The 22500-nt window shown below is 45.9% G+C and overlaps 1 protein-coding gene across 1 annotated transcript in view; it reads right to left on the reverse strand.

The window, feature by feature from the left end:
- The window catches only part of camk1da (calcium/calmodulin-dependent protein kinase 1Da), a 51541-nt gene that overhangs the window by 26840 nt on the left and 2201 nt on the right, over positions 1-22500 (reverse strand). The window contains exon 2 of the mRNA XM_076012136.1: positions 21953-22500. This exon is cut by the window's right edge and continues 1958 nt beyond it. Within this exon, the coding sequence (XP_075868251.1) occupies positions 21953-22050 (98 nt within the window). The 5' untranslated portion in view covers positions 22051-22500. The remainder of the gene's footprint in view (positions 1-21952) is intronic.

Below are 22500 nucleotides of genomic sequence, written 5' to 3' on the forward strand. Positions count from 1 at the left end.
CCGTGGAACCTCTCCGACGCCTCTCGATATCCATGGTGAGGCTTTTTACGCATGAACATATTTTTCATTTTCAACGCGCTCTTCGCGCTGCGGTTCTATCTGGTTCGAAGCGTTCGCGCTAACATCTGTCCGGGCCTCGTGTTTCAATCAGTCGGGACTTCATTCATAAATAAATTGCCTCTCCACTCCCCACCCCTCCTCACCCCACCCCATCCCCTCATCTCACTCAACTGCTAGCGGGGATTAATTTCACGTCTCCATTCATGGCCTCGCTGTCAATGGGCCCTTTATCGCATATATGTGAAAGAGCCTCGAGCGCCCGCATCTGCGGCGAGGGCGGGCTACCGGCGCAGCGTTGGTGAGAGCGGGCATCGCCTCTTCTGCATGGCGGCCCGCTCTCGTCTGTTTCTCTCACACCTCTCAGCGGACCTCTCAGCCCTTCTTCTCGCCCTCTGCACCTCCTCTCCTCCGACGCTTCTCTTCGTCTTGCGCCTCGAACATCTTTTAACGCCGACAAGCGTTTCTCGCAGCCCCCCGTTGCCCCTGGTGACCGAGGCGGAGCCGCCAACGGGCTCGCTTCAATCAGCGAGGAAGCCCAGACATGCGCGCACACAACAACAACAGCAGCGGCACAACAAGAAGTCAGTAACCCGTTAGCTGTAACAAGCCATTGCAACTAAATTAACGTCTCGGCTGAATTAAAAGGTCACAAGACTTTTAAAAAGGTTCTGCCAGGATAAAATGCCACTCGTTGCAAACGCTCCTGAACTGCAGTTTGTTTGAGCTCCTCCCCGATGTCTGAAATTGAATTTAAAACGTTCTCTGGCAAAGTGATAGACATCTGGGTTCCAAACTGCGTAACTGAAAGAAGCCATGGATCCAATACCAGACTGGAGCAGTTTAAAAATCAGCACATGGTGTTTTTTTTTTATTGTTTTTTTTCCCCGATCTGGTTTTCACAGCTGCAGTTTTCTTCACAGGTGGGCAGTTTGCAGCTGCATTTTCTATTGTGTCTTTTTATGAAAAACAAAATTGCACATTTCAGTTGGACGTGTGAAAACATGTTGCGATAATTGACAATGGACGTGCGAAACAAACGCTAAATAATGCAGTCCGCGCTTTGCTTTGCTAAATCGAAGCCACGAGGTCTGACTCGAACGTGAGGGGCCTGAATAACAAAACGCGAGGCGTTAAAAACGAAGGATGTGTAAAAAAAAAAAAAAAAAAGAAAACGTACGCCGTATAAAAAAACAAGGCTCCGACTGCTCTGCGAGCAACTGCGATCACAACTGTGATCGCAGTTGCTCGCTCAGCTCAGCAGTTCAAGGTTCGTGGGTTTCACGGTTTTGTGGAAAAGCATGCAATGTGCATGTGATGGATGTTGTACGGCTGCAACAGATAAAATGTAAAACAGATAAAATGTAGGGTTAGAAAATCTGCTCCCAAACAAAAGCGATTAATGCCACGGCACAGCGTCACTTCTGGAATCTACACACATCCATTTTTACGAGCTCCGCTCTGAAGTGATTTCGGGCCGTCGGCGTATCTCAAATGGAATCAGTTTTAGCTGCGACACAAACAGGAAGCCGCCGCCGCCGCAGGCCGCCCCTGAAAGCCACAGGAGAAGATGAATTGACGACGAGTTTAAAAGAATAATGGCTGCTTTTAGAGAGATTAGCCAGGATCCCGCAGGAGTGGCTGCTTTTCTCAGAGCTGGATGGCATTTTTTGGGGGTGGATCAAAAGCAAAACAAAGAATGGCACTGCAGGCTTTCCCCAGTGGGAAAGATGTTGATTCGTCTCACTGCAGATCGTCACAGGGCGATGATTCCGAGTCCAGTGTTGTTTCCCAACACCGAGAGGATAAACCTCAAGCTGCTCATCCCTGACTGGACTTGTAACACAACATCCGAGGTTTGGTTATTCGACTTTCCAAACAGGCTCTTTAAGCAGGTTGATGAGCAACAAAGAAAAACAGAACCTAAATAATTTGCAGTCTCAACTGACCACAAACTCGGATTTGTGAAAGGGAAAACAAGATATATGCATTGTTCTTTTTTATTCCTCCTCTCACCACATTTGATAGAATTCCAGGAACCACTTTATTTTAATCACTCACAATGCCTGCGCACTGCGTCACCCATTTACACACGCACCGTTCACTCACTCACTGGCGGCGGTGATTACATTGCCGGGGCACCATCTGCTCAACAGAAAAGCAGCCACCATTCAGGCAGGCGCTCGCACTCTTGATGACGCAGCATCTGGAGCAAAATTGGGGGTCCGGCATCTTATCCCAAGGACGCGCTGACATGTGTACTGCGGAAAGTAGAAAGTAAAGGAGAGAGGTGCGGGGGAGCTCTGCAGCGAGATGAGGGGGAGGGTGGTGGTGGTTGTGGTGGGAGTGTGAATAGAAAGCGAGGGGAGCGCGTGCTTGTGAATGGAAGCGACGTTGGGTTTTGGAGAGTGTGCAAAGTGTAATTTGCCGCCACTTAAACGGCACACTTCGACAGGAAACAGGACAAGACGATTATGGGGGGGAGAAAAATCCCGAGCATCATGTGAGAATTACGACTGTAAGAGAGATTATTGAGAAATCTAAACGTAGCCACGCTGAACTGAGAAATTATTATCCAATATAAAGAGAATGAAGATTAAAGAAAGCTTAACAAAGATTAATTCAGTGGTTGTCTAGTGTGTAAAATTTGGATGAATTTATGATTAGTACTTTGGTAAAAGCTTAACATACAACCTTTAAATACATAAATAAAAGTATACTCAAGGTACAATTAAAGGTAATTTGCTTTTCCTAGCGTTAGAACGGTCTCATATGTATATATATATATATATATATATGTATATATATATATATATATATATATATATATATACATATATATATATATATATATATATACATATGTATATATATACATATATATATATATATATATATATATATATATATATATGTATATATATATATATATATATATATATGTCAGAACATACTCATAGCAAGGGTCTTGCTCCCAGTTAGCTGCCAGCTTGCACCGCCATATTTCTAAGGAAGCCCGGTATGGACAATCCAGTCCGCCTGGCAGCGTGTTTCATATTTTGGGTGACTACTTGTATCCTCAAATAAACCAAAAAGAAGAAGGTGGACGAGGTATCCAGGTTTGTGCTCATAGGCCACCGTAGTTCACTGGCAAACTCAGGAGACGGAAGGTACTGAGTCCCTACAGGGACTTAAGGGAAAGAGGCGCTACAAGCTAAAATACAACAACTTGATGTCGCCGTTTCTTCTTAAAAATCTCCATATATTACACACATAACCTTTAAGACTGAAGCACGTCAAAAAATCTCTACAGTAATTCTACTCACAAACAAACAAATTTTGGACTTGTGGTAATGTTACTGTTGACGCCATCGCGTTACATCATGCGATCGTAGTTTGAACCCTTTAATCACCCTGTGACCTCAGCATCTCATGACTCCAGCTGGTCTGGTTATGAGTGGGCTCGGGTGGTGCAGCTGTTCCAGGGATGTGCACGCATCCGGCGGGAACCCCCGCAGCCATTCTGGATGGTGTCCCGTCACGCTAGCGCGCTAACATGCACGCCACGACTCGTCTTTAAGATCGCAGCGAGCCAAAACTCGTAATTAACAATGCAATCTGATTAATCGCTTAACACCATTGCGGAGGTTTGGACGACATCTGGCAGCTTAGCTCGCAAACGGCTGTGCATATTTGCATGATTGCGTTTGTTGCTGTGTGCACCTGTAGCGCTGTAGTGTCAGTGGAGTTCCACCGGCTCCGTCAGAGCGGCGTACGTGTGTGTTTCTTGTTAAGCACATGCCCGACGGCAAAACAACAGTCTGCCTCGCGTTGCGCATAACTCCCACACTAGAGGACACGGATATGAATAGAGGGACTAGAATAGACTGACAAGGTGACAGTGACACACTTAACGCGGGGGGTTGACAGCAGCCGCTGCTGCCGCACGTGTGTTACTCTTGAAATGAACTGAGCCATTGTTTTCGCTGAGGCCGAACAAGAAGAAGACACCTCAGAGCTGCAGCTATCGATTATTTGTTAGGAATCGGTTAAAATGGGGATAAAAGTGAAAAAGACGTCTTAAAGATTGACGACCAACTACAACCACGACAATTAAGGAAGCTGTGCTAAGATTCAGGGAAATTGTGATTGAATAAATTGTTTCGATTAATCAATTAATCTTTCAGCTCTACTTCAGCTGATTGCTGACATTTTGCACTGTTTAGTTTGTTTTTGCTGTAGCTTTCTACCTCAGGTACCAGTTATTCATTGGTGAACAGGTTTTAGTTATTGTAGCTCTAGTTATAGTCAACATTTAATGTACTTTAATAGTTGTGTGCGATTCATTATGCCTTATTTTCTAATAAGATTACTTATATTTTGCATGGTTTGTCACAGATGTGACTTCAGAGACAATATTTATCATACCTGAACACGTTTCAATGCTGATAAAAACATGTCACGCAAACTCCATGGGCGTGACCTTCCGAAGGAGAAGCAAGCATTCCGTCGAACATGTTGATAGTATGATAAACAACACCCGTCAATTCACGCCTATGATAAATGAAAAACACGAGTAACCTTATTTGATATGGTTTTTCCAAATTCTCGTTCGTTTTTTTTCCAAAATATACATTTTCTGGGATGGTGTTGCCTTTCCACGGATGAGCAATGCCAACAGAATTAGCTAAAACAGGCTGAAGAGCTGACACAGCTGCATTCTAGGGCAAGCTACGACTTTCAAAATTCTGCTGGCGTCTGGGCTGAGTGTTTTCCGTGCGCTCGCTTCATCTGGAAGGGTCTGTGAAGCGACGCGCGAGCATCAGCGACCAGTGGGAATTCCTCTCTAGATGGGCCTTTATTGGGCAAAGCACCATATGTGACCACAGGCTCATTGTTACACACACTGATAAAATAAAGGACCTTATTTTGTCCCGCTGATGGTTCTAGGAAGTCTTTGAAATGATCCCTACTATCTCACAACATGGAGCTGCTTTTTGAAGCTGCTCTATCAGTGGCTCATCATGTGCTCACCTGTTACTCAACAAATCAATTTCTTGATGCAAAACCAACATTTGCAGTACATTGTTACATTGTTTTGACCACATTGGGTCCTGTATGACCCAGTTTACACATTTACGGGCCTCCTGGTGACTCAATCGCGGCGGCCGTGACACAAATTGAGACTGAGCTGACACGTTATGAATGGCACACAGCAGTTATATTAATTAAGCAGTTCCGGCTAACAAGGTGCTCCACAATGTCAATGTGCCAGCTACAGCCCTTCACATGGAAAAACATGGACTTAACGGACAATTTTGCAGGTTTTACATTCAAGTGGCACACACACGCAGATGTTGTCAGCGTAGTCAGAAGCCTGGTGAGTTTTGCTCCGGCGCCGTTGATAATTAGCAGTGTAATCGAAAGCAGAAGTGCCTTGTGTGAATCTGAGTGACACACACAGACTCACACGCACACTCGCGGGCGCAGGCGACAAGAGGCCTTACAATGACAGAGCGCGGACGAGGGCAATTATTCCAGCACGGATTGTCGTCATCGCTGAGAAGCGCACCATTGATTCCATCTGCTCTGAATACAAAGTGAGCCGCTGGAACCGTCTTCGTGCCTGCGAGAAGGCAGGTCGCATTAGCAAACGCGCGCTGGCATTCATGAGAAGGTTGGTGAGAGAATTAACAAAAGAAAAAGAAAAAAAAAAAAAAAAGAGATAATGACAATGATAAGGTGGACTCAGAATTAATGAAACGAACAGAAAGAAAAAAACGTTTTGTGTCAGTTGAGTTGTCAGGCAGGTGGTGGGGTCAGTGTGACCCAGATTCGTTACCATGGTAGAAAGAAGAAAAAAAACTTGGAAACTTGGAAAACATTTGATATTATTATGGGATGAGTTTGTCCCCCCAATGTTTCATTAATGAATATTCCTCCCACCTGCTACGAGATTAGCGGCCCTGTGTTTGTCCTTAATGGACCTTCTATAAAACACAGACACGTTTAGTTTGTTTTGTTTTTGTTTTGTTTGCTTGTCTCTTTTTCCCTCATTTCCCCGTTTGTTGGACGTGTTATTGAAATGTTAAAAATAAATGAAAAGATAATTGAAAAAAAAAAAAAGAACAAATTACGGGACCTTGCAAAGGATGTCTTGGTTATATTCATTTGTAAATGTATTTGTTTGTTTTTGACTTAAATGAAGCCATCAGGCCACCTCATTAACTTCAGGCCAAAACCCAAAAGGGTACAAAAAAAAGATAAGTCTGGCATCACATAGCGCTATCAAGCTGCTCTGTTTCACTTGTTTGGATCGGTCTAAAAGCGCGTACAGAATATTCACGATATTGCTTTTATGGCAGTGCAGTACAGCCGGCCGTGCACCAAACTGCCCATTTGCTGCACTGAAGTCCCCCTCCCGATCCTTCAAATGTTCCATCGTCCCCCGAGGAATTATCTCTGGACCTGTTGCAGGTTGGGTTTTTTTGTTTTGTTTTGTTTTTTCCAACCCGACTTGCAGGAGGAAAACCTGCTGATTTTAAATCACTATGGCAACAGGGAGGCAAGGCATGATGGGTAGGGATTTTTTCATCTCTTTTTTTCTATTAAAGCTGTGGTGTAAACGCAGTGGAGCATAAATACAGGAATGTCGTTGCGAGGAAAAGAGGGGAGGAGGAGTAGGTAAAATAAATTAAAGAAAAAAAAACCTCTTTGAGTGCAAAAGAAGTATAAACATTTCATGAGAGAGAAAGGGAGAAAGTGAGTGAAGCTCACAGTCCCTCTTCCTTGCGCGTCTTCCTCTTCTTTTTAATTTATCTATTTATTTTATTTTATTTGCAGGCGCGCACACCGTGCGCCTTTGTTGAAGAGCGCGTAGGCCTAAATAGCTGCTGTTGCCACGGCAGCAATTAAGTGCCAATTATAGAGCTTATTCTCAATGTGTCTGTGACAGTGGAGAAAAAGAGGAGGGGTGGAAGAAGAGACGGCACTCTCTCCACAAAGGAGAAAGCGAGGAGCTCAAGAAAGACGTTGCGCCTTCCAACCAGTCGCACGTACGGCCGCGACAGATGGCGCGTGCAAGGCGAGGCCCGCCACAGGACAAAAATGAATCATTAACAGGGGGAAAAAAAACACAACAAGGAGCCAGAGCGCCAAAGCACGCAGGGCTACGATTAGCTCGAGATGCTTCCTAATGCTGCTCGGCCAGCTGAGTCTAATACCTGCGAAACCCCCCCGACCGCCTCCCGCCCGCTAGTCTCAATTTGCCGAGGTGTGCGTTGCCGGGGCGACCGCTTGTTTTGTTTTCCACGACTTTCTCAATGGATGAGAGAAAACTATGGCAGATAGTCTGGAGGAGAAGCTGAAGGAAACTCCCCCAAATCAGCCTTTCTTCATATTGAGATGGGTGGATGTGAGCTGGTTTTATTTTCATGCGCTTTCTAAGCTTGTATTTGCAAGCTTTACAACGAGCAAACTAGGAAACTGTTATTAGACTGCTTGTGATAAAAAAGTAGAAATCTTTCAAAAACTTGTTTGAATCTAAAATATGTTGTTATTTATTTGGCAATTAGTTTTTTTTGAAAAAACAAAACTTTTCAAACATGAATGTGAGTTGGTTTAACAGCCTGCTTTGGAAAAGTCAGAAATGAATCAAACTTAACATCCAACCAGTAAAAGTAAAGCAAATACAATTATAAGACTACATTTGAAGTGATGGATAATAACAGTAGCAATTTCATTTTTAGCATTAAAAAATGTCATTTCTGCTTCAGGGCTTATGAAGTTATCATACTAAAAACTTTGTTTGGTCACTGTCACTGATGCTCATCAAAGGCAGCTGTAGCGCAAACCTCACACTGGCCCAGTGGTCCAATCAACAGAGACACTCTTTTTTGTTTGTTTGTTTGTTTGTTTTGGGAAGGAGGCAGGGAGCTACAATTGAAACATCACCTGGTCCTGTCCGCTGATATCATCTGTCCAGTTTGCCGAGTGATGCGGCACTATCTGCATTCTCGATCTGACGGCTTTCCGTGAGCTTCCAGTGCCTGAGCTTCCGGGTTCATTCAGCTCGCTTCGTTTTGAAGGATGGAAGCGTGAGAGAACACAAACACAGGGAAGGGGGAGACGTGGCTGGATGGCCGCGCGTAGACGGGCAGAGTAGGAGGAGGAGAAAAAAACACCAACAAAAAAAAAAAAACGGGATGATGAGGAACGACCTTGCCATGGCAACGGCCCTGACCTCTCCTGGGATGTCAGGAGGCTTCCCTTCTGTTTACATTAATCACCGATCCGCGCGTCGGAGTGCGCGCCATCCTCAGAATCAATGCACGTGCGAACCAGCCCGTGCGCGCGCGAGATCAATTTGAATGTCAGGATTTTGCCGTCGTGACCAGGTGACGGGGGAATTGCGCCGGGGAACAATGAGTGTCCCTTATTATTAAAGGCCGCCTCAGCAACACAACAGGGCCGTGCGCAAAGAGGGAGCGTGCACGTGGAGCACGTGGAGATGGAGGAAAAAGAAGCTGATAAATGACGACGAGCTACACGGCGACATGGCACCTCACAGGGGTGGCGGGGGGGAATTAGCCCCGTGTGGTCCAGGGGAGCAGAGTCACTGAGGACAGTCATTAGTTTACGTCGCGAGGAAGAGGAGGAAGAGGAGGAAGGGGGAGGAGGGGGCGTCTTCTTGTTGCCGATGTCCGGATGTGCAAGAAAGCGCACCACACGGTGAGCTGCTGCCTGTCTTCTTGGCCTTTTTTTTTTTTTTTTTTGCTGTTTTGCCTTTTAATCAGGGTGTTTTAACAGGTGGGATTCAGCCTAAGCGGGAATGAAACGTGGGAGGAGGTTGAAAAAAGCCTTGTTGTTTTCTATTTCAATATAAAAAAGAGAAAAGGAAGCAACAATGGACAACGAAAGGCTTGTTCATAACGGCGCAACAAGAAGGCGAAATTGACCTAATCCCACCCCTACTACTTCTACAACTACTACTACTACTATTACTATTACTCCAAAAACTGCTACTACTAATACTACGCCTAGAATAGCAACAGCTACTTAGTATTATTACTACCACTACGATTACGACATCAGCAACAACTACTAGTACTACTATTGTTACAGCAACAGCTTCCAGTACTACAACTACTAGTACTATTACAACAGTACTAGTTGTACTAGTACTAGTAGTACTAGTACTGTTGTACTACTAGTACAACAGTACTACTTCTACACTAGTACTGTAATACTAGTGTACTACAGTACAGTACAGTAGTACAGTACTACTACTACTACTATTTTACTATTTCTACTACTACTACTACAACAACAACAACAACAACAACAACAACAACAGCAACAAAACTACTACTACTACGACTACAGCAGCACCAAAAACTACTACTTCTACCACTAGTACTACTACCACCACAGTCCAATTCTGATTTTATTTCCAATCAGGTCCTCCAATTTTTAAGGTAGGATGAAGAGTAAATATGAAGGCACTCAGCCTTTCCTTCCACTGTCTCGGCGTGTTGAAACAGCCAGCGGTGCAGCATCAGCTCAGTAATGCACTTTGCATTCACAGGGCAACATATAAGCGCAGCGGTGCTCAACGTCACAGTCAGTTTGATCTGCCTTTATTGCTCCGCGAGTAAGGCAACACACCGTGGAGGAGGGGGGGGGGCGCACACACACACGGTGGGACCACCAGTCAAAGGCAGTGATAATGTACATGATAAAAGCAGTGGGGTTTGAAACCTGCAAAGAAGAGATAGCGTATGACCTACAGCGCCCGACGACACCAACCGTCCCCGATACCTTTTTTTTTTTTTTTTTTGCACCGCAGTCATGAAAGACGATGTTTTCACAGAGCGGCCCCTTCCAGGTTTTTGGGGGGTAAATATGTTGGAATTAACCCATCCGACACACAGAGAAAAATCAATACGAGGCAGATCAAATTGCAACGCAATTTCAATATCAATTTCAATATTATGTACATAACTTGTAAAATAATCAGCTGTATATGCATATGCAGCTGCATATGATGTAAATGTCTTGTTTTTTCCTTTCTTACTCTATAAATGTATAAATATTTTTCTTTTGCACAATATTGTTGGTGCAATTATGCAAATCTCCTCAATGTGGCACTAATAAAGGTCTCTAATCTTATAGTATCTCCCATCAAGGCACAAATAGAGCGGGTTCTTCATCTTCCAGCTTCTCCATAGACATATTTGGGAAAAGAACCTGGGTGGATTTCAAAATAAAATACCTTAAATTAAAAAAAACAAAAAAAACAATCACAAAACAGTATGGAACTTTGTTGCAACAATGTCAACGGTACCGCACAAACTGTCAACGAAGCAAAACTTCCGGCCACACTTTCTATAAAATTTAAATAAATCACTGCTGGTTACTGATCAGGAACTAACTTTAAAGCAAACTAATGGCAAAACCACCGCGATATAACGCGAACATCATGCAAAAAGTTAGGCTGTCTTCCAAAAGGATGTTTTTGTTGTCGTTTAAAACAGAAACTCCAAAACAAGTTAGGACGTGGTTGCAAAATGACTTCTCAATGATGCTTAAAAATAAAATGGAAAATAAAATAAAAAAGCTTGACGCAAACAGGACGCTTGTTAAAAATAAATAAATAAACACAGTTCGAGACGACGTGTCGCAGGTGCTGTGCCCTTTTTTTCTTTTTTCTGTTTCTTTTTTTTTACTAGCCAGACATGAAGCAAACAGTGTTGACAACAAACACTCAAACATGCTGACGAGCTCTTACTTGCCCCCCCCCCCTTCCTAACCCGTCCTCCCTCCAATCTGTCATCGCCGTGCGCTTGCTTTGCCAGCAGAAAGCCTGCTGGAGAAGAGGGGGGTAGGGTGTGTGTGTGTGTGTGGGGGGGGGGTTACCCGAGCAGTAACTTACACGTGAGCGCAATCTGGGAGAAGTACATGAAGTGATATAAAAAAAAAAGAAACGATATAGCAGGTGCGTTTACAATCTCTGTCTGTGTCTCGGTGCCTTTTAATCATCGTGTCGGCGGCCAACCGGCCATAAAACCCCCCCAAAAAAGGTGGTAAATAACAGGAAGGCCAGGCCAGGCCACCAGGATGAATTGAGATTTCAGGCAGTAAAACCAGATAGAAAGTATTTGCGATGAGCAGAGCAGAGCCGAACACTGCACAGGTTTTTCTGACGCATGCGGCAGAAGCATGTCGTGCATGTTTGCTATCAAATTATCACGAGTAGTTAGTTACTTTTTGTAAGAAATTTTCATTTTGTCTCCAATTCTAAAAGCATTTTTGTTTTGGCCACATTCATGCTTTTAAAGCACAATCCAGAGAAGCGGTGCCGCAGATCCTCCTGATCTCACAAATAGTTGTTGATACAGCTAACACTGTTTTTAAGACGCTGTTCTGGACGGGTCTGCTTCTCAAATCTTTCTCTTAACCTATCTTTTGTTTTTGTTGTGTTTTTTTTAGGGCGTACTTTGCTGCAGTTTTGTCACAAACTCATTCCACTCTCAGATACCCAACCCGCACGGTGAGGTCGCTGACGCGGGGAGTCGATTATCAAACGCAGGCAGCATCTCTCTCTCCATCCCAACGGGCTGCGTTGGCCCTGAAGTGGCCGACCCGCGCTCAATCTCTGCGTGCGCTAAGCCGATCAATACGTGTGATGAACACCGCGTCCCGGCTGCTGGCCTTGAGGCCTGCCGCCTGCCGCTGTGCATCGCCGAGCAAACCAAGGATTTAAAGTAACAAAATACGAGAGGAAATAAAATGAAAGGGTTATGCGTCACCACTCGCCACACAATCCGTGTGTGTGTGAGTGTGTCAACATGCGTGCATTCCAGGTGTCTCCCAGACAAATCATAACATGGCAGAAGGGCTTCTGCGGCGTCACCGGCATCGCTGGAACGAGACGCGCTGACGCACACAAACAGATCCAACTGGGCCTAAGGGTGATGCATTTTTTTTTTGTTTGTTTTTGCAATTTCATGCATGCGCCTGACCAACCACCCAACCACCCTCCCCAAACCCCAACAACCACCCCCCCACCCCGACCCCCCCCCCCCCCCCCCCACACACACACACACACACACACACACACACACTTCTTGGAAGCTGATTAACCGAGGCTGCGTATGTGCAAATATGAGGCTTTTTTTTTTTTTTTTTGCATGAATGTTTGCGTTAGCTAGCACACTGGCGTGTGCAGCATTGCAATCTTCTCAAGGACGAGCCGAGCAGCGTAACTGGGGCCAAGCTGCGGCAGATAAACACACTGGCGGCCGCGCACCCGCGTGCGTGCGCGCACAAACCCATTCGAGTACAGTTATGGGACTCTGTGAAAGTAGGTCTGCTATAATACAGAAAAAGCCTCCGAGGTGCAGATGACTCTCACTGTGTGTGTGTGTGTGTGTGTGTGTGTGTGTGTGTGTGTGAGAGAGAGACAGAGACAGACTGAGACTCCTGTGAAGTTTAGTGCCCGGCAGCTAAAAGAAGGTGTTCCATGCTCCAGTCGTCACCCTGACTGGGTAGGGAAGTTCTGGCTGCGACTGAATTAGAAATAGGTTGAAGGTGAGCACGACCAAGTCCACCCGCGACGCGACGGGCAATGCGCAAAGGCAAGAAAAAAACAAAAAAACAAGAATAAAACACCAACGGCCACGTCCACCACGCCCAAAGTGGTTGGAGTCGTCTGTCTCCTCCACTCTGACGCTCGTCTCCAAGTCCCAGCGAGCGACGCCAGAGATGGACGGAGCCGGACTGAGGCGGCCCGCCAACGATGATTCATTCTGGATTCGTAGCATCTCGCTCTCTCGCTCTCTCTCTCTCTCTCTCCCTCTCTCTCTCACTCTCTCACTCTCACTTTCTCAAAGCCGCCAGTCGGATTTCTCAGGTCGGGGGATAACACACCGTCCCAACGTTGGGTTTGCGGTTTTCTGGGGTTGTTTTTCTTCCGACGGGGACGGCAGATGGCAAAAAAAAGAAGACATTTTGTTTCTGCCGTGGCCCCCTTTCCCGTCAAACCCCACCCCCACACCCCCACACCCCCTCCTCTCCTAACCACGGGTGGGCCTCGAGGCCAGACCCCTCCCCACCCCACCGCCGACAACCCCTGAGGCTCGTTAGCCGCCTTCCTGACTCCCCATCCTCATTGCTACACAATTTCTCTGTGTGACTTGTTTGCCCCCCACCCGGCACCTCTGCTTCGGGGGGAGTTTTCTGTACGTTTTTGTTTTAGGTTTTTACTCACGGTGGCTGAAATACGCTAATCCGCTTCCGCGACTCGCCTTCCGCTCGGGAGGATGCGCTAGCGGTCGAATGCTGCCGCTAAAACCCCGAGAAGCAGAATAAACGTGTTGGGTTCAAGGTTCACAGTTCATTTTATTGTCCACTTCTCAAAATGTACAGGACACACAGACAAAGTCGAAATACCGTTTCTCTGCTCTCATGAAATGAATTAAAAAAAAAAAAAGAGAGAGAATATATAGACAATAAATCAACAAAATGCAACAAACAGGCAACATTGAATGAAGTGGGCAATGCAAACACAAAAAAAGAAGAGTGACACTGCAGATGTAAACAGGTGGTAGTTTTGTGCAATTATAGTGCAGTTACAGTACAGTACAGTGTGCTGTCACACTTGTCCTCCACTGGATGTCAGTTTCAGTAATTAATTGATTAATTTATTTCTTCATTAACAGCTGTTTACGGAGGTCTTGCACGCACTGCGGAGTCACTTTGTGTCGTTCTACCTCCAGGCGGCTTCCGCGGTACTGGGAATGAATCAGTCAATTGATCCGGAACCAGGATGAGAGACCGAGTGCGACGCTCAACATAATCACTGTCGCGCCTCGCTTGACTGAGGGCGTTTCTTTGTTGTGTCTGTTTGGCTGCTTCTATCGAGATTTCGCAGGTAAGATTATTCTCAATACACGTTGTTGATGTTTTTTTCCTAAGGGTGATGAAATCTCACTTCTTTAGAGCTTTAATGTGTCTTTTTCAGTCCTTCCAGAAAAATGCGGGGATCTTTTGTGATTGTTGCGGGCAAAAATCCTTGACTATGTGGCACGTTTTCTAAAAAAATGCAATAAAATATGTGGGGTATTGCTGCTATTTTATGCAATGAAATTGCGGAAATTTGCAAGTTCTCATCTTTTATTTCAGACCTTCGAGATGTCTCATACTTACAAAACAAGGGGGCAAACAATAAATTGAAACAACAAAATAAAAATGTACTTTGTATTTCAACAGAAAACCTCTGCTGAAATAAGTGTAAACTATTGCAAAGTGGAACTCACAGTACTTATGACTGTACCAAAAGTGTAATCTTCCAACAAAATGACAATGTTAGCCTCTTAACCTCTAACATGAGCCAATTTTTCCTCCTCCTCTTCCTCCTGCCCCAGCCCTGCCATCTCCTCCCTCTCAAATGCTCCACTGTGGACTCGTTGGCTGTGGTAACGGAAGACCAAGGCTTTGAGGTTTTGATTGGTTGTTGTTTTTCTTCTTCGTCTTGTTTTTCTTCTTCGTCTTGTTTTTCGTCGTCTTCTTCTTCGCTTTTTTAATAACATTCTCAAAGGAACGGGAGGAAAATGGTTGCGCTTGAGTGAAGTAAACACAAAAAATGCGGGGATTATAAAATGACGCAAACCTCGCATATTTTGCGCGTAAATCTGAGATTTATGCAGCGAAAGTGCGGTGTCTTTGGAAAAATGCGTCGTAAAGCTCCATGTGTGTCAACTCTCTGCGAGTTGTAACAAAACTTAGAAACTTCCAAAGACGACTTAACTGTTATCATGGTGCCCTTTCATTTCAAGCTGTCATTCAACTGAAACATTTCAGCATTTTCCACCTGTGGTGACTTTACGAACCACTTTCATGCAGCAACACAGACCCAAAAAAAGAAAGAAAAATAATCTGTAGAAAAAACAGAAAGTTTTTTTTTTTTTCATCATTTTTTTCCCTTTAAGGCATGATGAGAAAGAATAAAAGAATAAGAACTGAGTCACAGTGTGGTGCCGGGGCGAGCTGCCCCACACAAACCTGGCAAATGTAAAATGTTTCTGATGCGTCAGAAATATCAGGGTTATTTCTCGTGGGGGGGTACGTGCGTGAAATGGCAGCGTCTTTTTTTCTCACGTCAGCGGAGAACTATAAATGTCAAATTACACGACGTTTGATTCAGGTTGGTTTTTTGTTGTTTTTTTTAAATCTGAACTTTTTCTAACGGCGCCAAGCCGTGCGACCTGCCGTGCAGCTGTCGGCCGCTGGCAAGCGACGACGGAGGTTCCACGAGCTGCTCAGCTCCAGGGGCCATTATAAGCTGGATGTGTGGTACGGGCTTAAAATAGAGCGCTGATCCGATAATGGCCTAAAGTTTACCATCATTAATACTGCGCGGCGCTCTGGACACATGTGTCGGTCTGTGCACAGGGAGAGATGCCACTCCACCTTCCAAACCCGCCCGGCCCTACCCGCTGTTTCGTAAGATTTCACATTAAAAGCCGCAAAAACATCCATCCATTTTCCAAACCCGCTCCATCCCGAGCTCAGAGTCACGGACTGCTGGAGCCAATCCCAGCTGTCATAGAGCCAAGCAAAAAAAATGCTGACATCTGGCAAAATACTTTTTCCAGAGTATTGCACCCCGGTATGAGAAGCCAACAGTGTTGTGTTGCTTCGTAAATCTCCATGTGTGTCAAGGTGGTTGAAGAGCATCACCAGCGGTTGCACGCAAACGCCGCAGCAGCAGCAGCAGCAGCTATTAGAACTTAGAACCCATTTCTACATTGATTCCTTCTTTTGTTCATTAGTGTAATTTAAACTTTGATGGAAAAGAACTACCACAGCTACTACACACTTACAGCCTTTTATCTGCCTACGTTATTTGTCTTCTTGAAATACCACGTCAAATATTGCACTCCATCGAGGTAGAAGTGCTCAAAGTGCTTAAAAAAAAAGTAGTAGTACTGCTTCTATTTTATCCATCTATCCTCTTTCTGTACCCGCTTTCTCCCGCACTCATGGTGGCGAATATACATCATATAAAAATTTGCAGCCTCAGAGCAACTCTTCCAACGTCTCTCCAGTCTCCACAAACAGCCAAATGGCTTGCGGCTGGGGTGTCCCTCACTTCCGCCTGTTATGTCATCGCGTCATGCTGCCTGTCCACTTCGGCCAATAAAAGCCTCCGTGCGTCGCCACACGGTCCGTTCCGGCCGAGTTCGGTTTGGGCGCCTCGCCCGGCCATGCAGTGATAAATGCACGATGAAGAAATGATCAAAAGGTCTCACTAGGAGTGTGGATATATGAAGAAAGCACAGATGATGTCGGTATCGAAAGTTGAAAGTGCGTGTAGAATAATTTTTTTTCATGAAAAACTACAAAAATGAAATGACACAGTCGCTGGTCATCTCTGAGAATTCAATCTTCTCATATGACAGCCTTTCATATTGTCATCACAAACGTGGCAACAATGGCAATAACTGCACAGGAGAGACAGGAACCATTAAACCCAGTTACAGCCTCCACCAGCGGAAGGGTTTCCCCCGCTGCCATGGATTATGGTTCGGCAGGCTGCTGTTCTTCCTGGAAGTGCCGCCGGTCACATCAAATGGGTGATATCCATGACAACTGAGGAAGCTCGGCCCTGCTGCTGCAGACCGTCAAGACCGGGACCCCAGGAGTGTTGTAGTGCTCGGGCCTGGTCTTGGACTCCAGACCACTTTTCAAGGGTCTCAGTCTCGTCTCAGACTCGGAGGCATATTACAGGGTCTTGTCTGGACCGATTCTGGGTTTTTGATCAAGACCAGTCAAGGCTCAGCAACACTGATTCCTAGTTAATTTATTGTTCAATTTTATAAGTTGTTTTTTTGAAAATGGTTCAAAATAGTTGGCAAAGCAGCAAAATATTTCATAAAATAATTAAAAGATACCTTGCTGAAAACAAATGTTGCCGTTCTCAATCAAAGAGCAACATTGAATTTGCAAAAGATGCTGGTCTGGACTGGTTTTGTTATTAATTTATATATATGTTTTTCTTTGATATATGAAGTCTTGGTCTTGTCTTGGTCTCAAACCCCAGATGTCTTGGTCTTGTCTCAGTCTCGATATTCTCTAGTCTTGATAATGCCGTGGTCTCGGTTATTGCATTCTTGACTACAACACTAGGCTGTGGGGAAAAGACAGGTTGAGCTAGGAGGGCGGTACTGAGAGGGCTTCTTTTAGAAAGAAATCAAAAATAATCAAATTTCTTTCCCTGCTTCATAACAGTCGTTGGCAACCTTGTCGACTGTACTTTTATTTTGGGGGGCTATGATAACAACGATTGGTCGGGAACAGGTGTGGAAAGAGTCATCAGCGAGAATGAAAGGAACGGTGGGCTGAGATTTCAAATGCTGAGCTTGACTTTGAGAGCCAGCGGGAATCGGCAACGAGGACGTCAAATGTTTGTCGTTTCTGAGGTGAAGCCAGAGAGGCCAGACTGAGGTGAGATGTGCGGAGGCCCGCAGGAAGAAGGCCGAGGAGTGAAAGCGGACGTGGGGTTAGTGGGTGGAGTCGGCAGAGGGTGAGACGGAGGCGGGCGATTGGCCGTGGTCACCCCTGAAGAAGAAGCCAACAATCAAAACCAGTGGAGAGAAATCTGAAGACGACCAACGCGACTCTTCACCTGAAACAACATGTAACTGTTTAATTTCTCAGTAACATCGTCACAATCATGACATGCGGCCCCGGAACTGCGCCGACACTATCTAGCCACTACAACTACAACAACAACAACAACAACTACAACAGAGCAGCCGAGGAACAACGAGAGGGGGGCCCGGCGGAGGAGAAGCTGGCAGGCAAAGGAGACGAGGGTGGAACAGATGGGCAGATGAACAGAGGATAAGCCTGCCGACATACTGTGAGTATTCCAAATTTCATTCCAGCGTGGCCAAATTGCTGTTCGGGCACACGTACACACAAACACACACACACAAGCAGACACACGCTGAGTCGCAACCACGCGTCTCACCGACTGTTTTTACTCATCGTTGGTTTAAAAATGCAAAGCTCTGTTCTCCATCTTTCCCCCTTCCCGAGAGGTCGCTTATTGTCGTTTGTAAAAAAAGGTCACGCGAAAGTGGAGAATTCCAAGTTTCATTGAGAGTCGACGCGGCGACGGCAAGACACGCGTGCGTGGCCGTTTGGACGCGGACGCGCTTCCAGAAACAGTGACGAGAACGGAGCCAGCAGCCGGGAAGTGGAGCATCAATTAAGGGCAGAGTGGCCTAGATGGCACGGGGACATTCCCACAATGCAATTTTGCCATCACAGGCCTCTTTTTTTTCCCCCTCCTCTCTCTATCTCTGCAAGGCTCACCGCAGGGAAGAGAGCACGTCCCTCCCGCACCCGCTGCGTCGACTGATTGACCTCAAACACGAGGCTAATCCAAGCTGGGCCTCGGGCTGATTAATTAGCTTAGCCGCAAGCCGACCTCGGGACCAAACTGATGGACGGGAACGGCAACAATCGGAGGTGATTTAAGCCGACCTGCCGGAAAAGGTTCCTTTCCTTTTGGAATTATCACTCGTAATCCAGCTGGAGAAGAGCAGGTGAAGAGGGAAGGCAACGCTGTGATTGGGTGAAATATATTTACGGAAAAAGAAATCGCACAAAAAAAACTGTCAAACATTTTCATTGTCACAATCCAGTCTTGTCGTCCCACAGCACGAAGGTCACGGGTTGCAGTTCCCCTTTCACTGCGTGGGTTCACTCCCGTTTCCTACCACAGTCCAAGGACATGCACATTAGGGTCAGTGGCAACTCCAAATTGCTTGTAGGTGTGTGCAAAGTGTGGCCACCACTAGGGCTGAACGATCAATCGTATTTGTGATAATATCGCGATAGAAGAAGATTTTCTAACTGCAAAGATTGCGATTTGATTGACGCGAGTTCCGGTCACGTGACTTGCGAGCGGCACGAAGCAGGAAGTGAGAGGAGTCGATGCTGTGACGAGCTGGACGGACGGAGCGACACGCAAGGAAAAGGTCTTCCTGGTTGCCACCAACTGGTGGTCGTAGTTTAGCAAAAACAGTGTCGGGAGAGATTAAAAAAAAATTTTAAAATGCAGAACGACTACCGAAGCACCAAGGACCACAACAGTCGGAGTTGTGTTTGCTGGCAGTGAACCGCTGCCTCGTAAGTTTGCACCTTATAGCGATTTTAACGCTGTGGACTTAAACAAAATCATTCTAAGCCCTATTAAAATGTCTTGCAAAAACACAAATAGATAAATAAAGGGTCTGTCATATCAATTCATGCTTCATTTTGCTTTTATCTTAACATTAGCCTAGCCTATAAAAAAGAACAGAGAGAAAGATAGAAAAATAATAATCGCAAATTAAATCGCAATTGCAATATTGGTGGGGGGGGAAAAATTGCGATTAGATTATTTTCCATAATCGTTCATCCCTAGCCACCACGTCTTTCATGTCCATCACACTCATACTTCAGTGCTTTCTTGCAGATTTAAAAAAAAAAAATCTAGATACTGAGCGATTCAGGAATCGAGAAGATGTCTGTTCATCCGGCTATTTTTTCCTGAGCGCCGCAAGCTTTCATCATCATATGAGGGTGGTGTGGAAAAAACAGTATCAGTCGACCTCTGATCCAAACTTTGGCAAGTGCTGTGCGGCTGACGGGCCCACATTAACCAAAGTGCGCTCCACATATCGGCTCCCAACGCTTCATCTTTTTTCTTTTTATTGTTGCTCTTGTTCTGACCGTGAGGTTTCGCACTGGGAGCTGTGGCCCGGACTACTTGCTACACACTCCAAACACACACATACACACACAGACACACACACAAAATGAAAAATGAACACGCGCTCCTGCTGGTGCTGAATTATTAAGCAGCGAGCAACAAGGACGCATACTGAATACAGGCCGTGTGGGGGGCCGGAGAGTAATAAGACACCGAGCAACACCTCGAGCGCACGCCTGCCACCGTGCACGGACACATGAACCAGGCCGACCGTGTGAGCGGGAAAACGGCTCTAGTGGCGCCTTCGTCTTCCCCTGGCGAGGCACAATGCAAAGTCCACGTTAGCGCACGCGGCAGGAGTGGAGGCGCCCCGGCGCTCCGCCGAGACCAAACCTGATGTGTCAGTGTCACATCTATGACATCACAGTTCCTGCAGCCAAGAAAAACGCTGACGCAGAAGCATCCAGCACTGCAGTGGCGCTCACTCACTCGCCGCTGCACCTGAATGCAACACGAATGCAGACTCCTTCGCCTCAATCCCCTGGATTATTTAGACAGCATTCCCATTTTTGTCTTTCTTCTTTTTTCTTTTTTTTTTTGCTTGTTTGGATCCGGGCTGCTGCGGCGTGAACATATCAAAACACATTCTGGTCTATTTTAGAGTCACTGCTTTCATCTCTTCTCTTTTTCTTCATCCATCCTGCAAGTTTGGTTCCCCCCCCTCACCTTCCCATTTCCTCCTTTCCACTCTTTTCTGCTGATGCGTCCGGTTCAAAGGCCCCGTCAGCAGCCTCTGGGTTAATGTGTGTCTACGACATGGCCGGATAGAGATCATTCATTAGGAAATTACAATTCTGCATCCCAGATGTGCACCAGGACTTCAGGTGGTTTTGGAGAAACCCCTCCCACCCGCACCACCAGTCACATTACGAAACGGCACGGAATTTCAGCCTACTTAGGGGGCGTTTTCCTAATCCCTGCACAGTTAATCCCAATCTGCATTCCGCCTTGCGGCTGTCTACCACTCGGGCTCAGATCTCTCCTCACAGCGGGGAAGGAAAAACAGCCGACAGGCAACCGGGGAAATGGCAAAAAGACAGACGACAAAAATTGCTTCAGCAGGGTTCAGTGCTGATATAAAAATGTAAAATTGTCTATCATGACATGAGCTGGCATGTAAAAAGGCCACAGGACTCGTTTTACAGCTGTCAGATTCTCGCAGCATGCTGGGACCTTGCTGCCATCATCAAAAAAAGCGGGGGGTATTGCCACAGAGATGAACCAGCAAGGCGTGACGAGCGCCACAGTCATTATAAAACGTTCTGCCGTAAAGCCGCCGTGCGTAAAACATCACATGCAGAGGGACACACCACCAGTAATAACCGCAAGAGTACTGAAATCACCGCCGTAAAGGTGCCATAAATCCCTGTGGAACAGCAGGTGACAGCAGCAGTGTTGTCATCAGAGGAAAATCATATCACAATTTACACTTGAGTAGAAATGTCCATGTGACAGTGGTAATAGAGTTCAGAGCAAATATGTCCTGGCATTGGAGAAGGAAATGATTCCCATGGAGGGTATAAATAATACAGCCCCGAGTTGGTGAAATATGTGGAGTTGCGGTGATGCAACTGATGCATAGAATAAACACAAGGAATAATATTTAATGAATGTTTCTGAATATACACCTGTAAACAAACATTTTGAGGTTGAGGTGTCGTAAACACTCCAGGTGTGGTTCTGCTAGCTTTAATGAACATTAAAAAAACAACAACAAGTGAGTCAACAACAAAAAATGTGTCGTGTGACAACGAAATTGAAAGCAGTGTGATGAGCGAGATTAGCTACATGTGTTTTCAAGCTAAAAAAAAAAAAGAAAAGAAAAGAAAAAGAAAAAGAAAGAAAGAAAGAAAGAAAGAAAGAAAGAAAAAAGAAGAAGAAGAAGCAGTTTAGGCGTTCGCAGAAACGTGTGACACACTGCCTATAATTTGAGCGCTAAGGTGACCGTAAAGTCAGCGAGCGTCCACCGAGGGAGCCTTATTCACCGTGACACCGCGGAGGTGTCCTGTCTATCAGTCTGCCGGCCGGGGAGAGAGGGGGAGTTTAACTGTAGGCGCTTCTACTCACGTGCCGAGGACTTCTTTAAAATCGAAGATCTTCTTGATGTCGTCCACCTGCTTCTTCCACGTCTCTCCTCTGCCGGCGTCTCCGTTCTCCCGAGCCATGGCGCCGCTTCACCGGCCACGAGTCCGACCGACAGTGGGGGGCGCTCCGGGAGGATGGGAGGATGCGGGGAAGAGGAGTGGGAGAGGGAAAGGGAAATTTAAACCAAAAATAAAAATAAATGCTTATTAATTTTTTGAGGGAGAATGAAGCTCGAGGGAGTGCCCGAGGTTGGGTCTTTGTTTCTTTCAGTTTGATATTGGGAGAGCCGGGGTGGTGTGCGTTCCGCTGCGGCAGGACCATGTGAGTCCTCCAGCAGGTTACCGTGTGTCCCTGCCTGGCTGCTGCTGCTGCTGCTGCCTCCCTCCCTCTCTCCTCTACCTCCTCCTCCTCCTCCTCCCCCTACGGCCGTCTGGACAGCGGCTGTCAAAGTCACGACCAGAAGGCAGCATTTCCTTTTTTAAGGGATTCCAAAGTAAAAGCATTTTGTCTTCTTGTTTAATAATACACGG

Source organism: Nelusetta ayraudi, unplaced genomic scaffold, assembly GCF_046127955.1.
Source record: "Nelusetta ayraudi isolate G7.1 ecotype Tasmania unplaced genomic scaffold, CSIRO-AGI_Nayr_v1 ptg000135l, whole genome shotgun sequence".
NCBI classification, from domain to species: domain Eukaryota; kingdom Metazoa; phylum Chordata; class Actinopteri; order Tetraodontiformes; family Monacanthidae; genus Nelusetta; species Nelusetta ayraudi.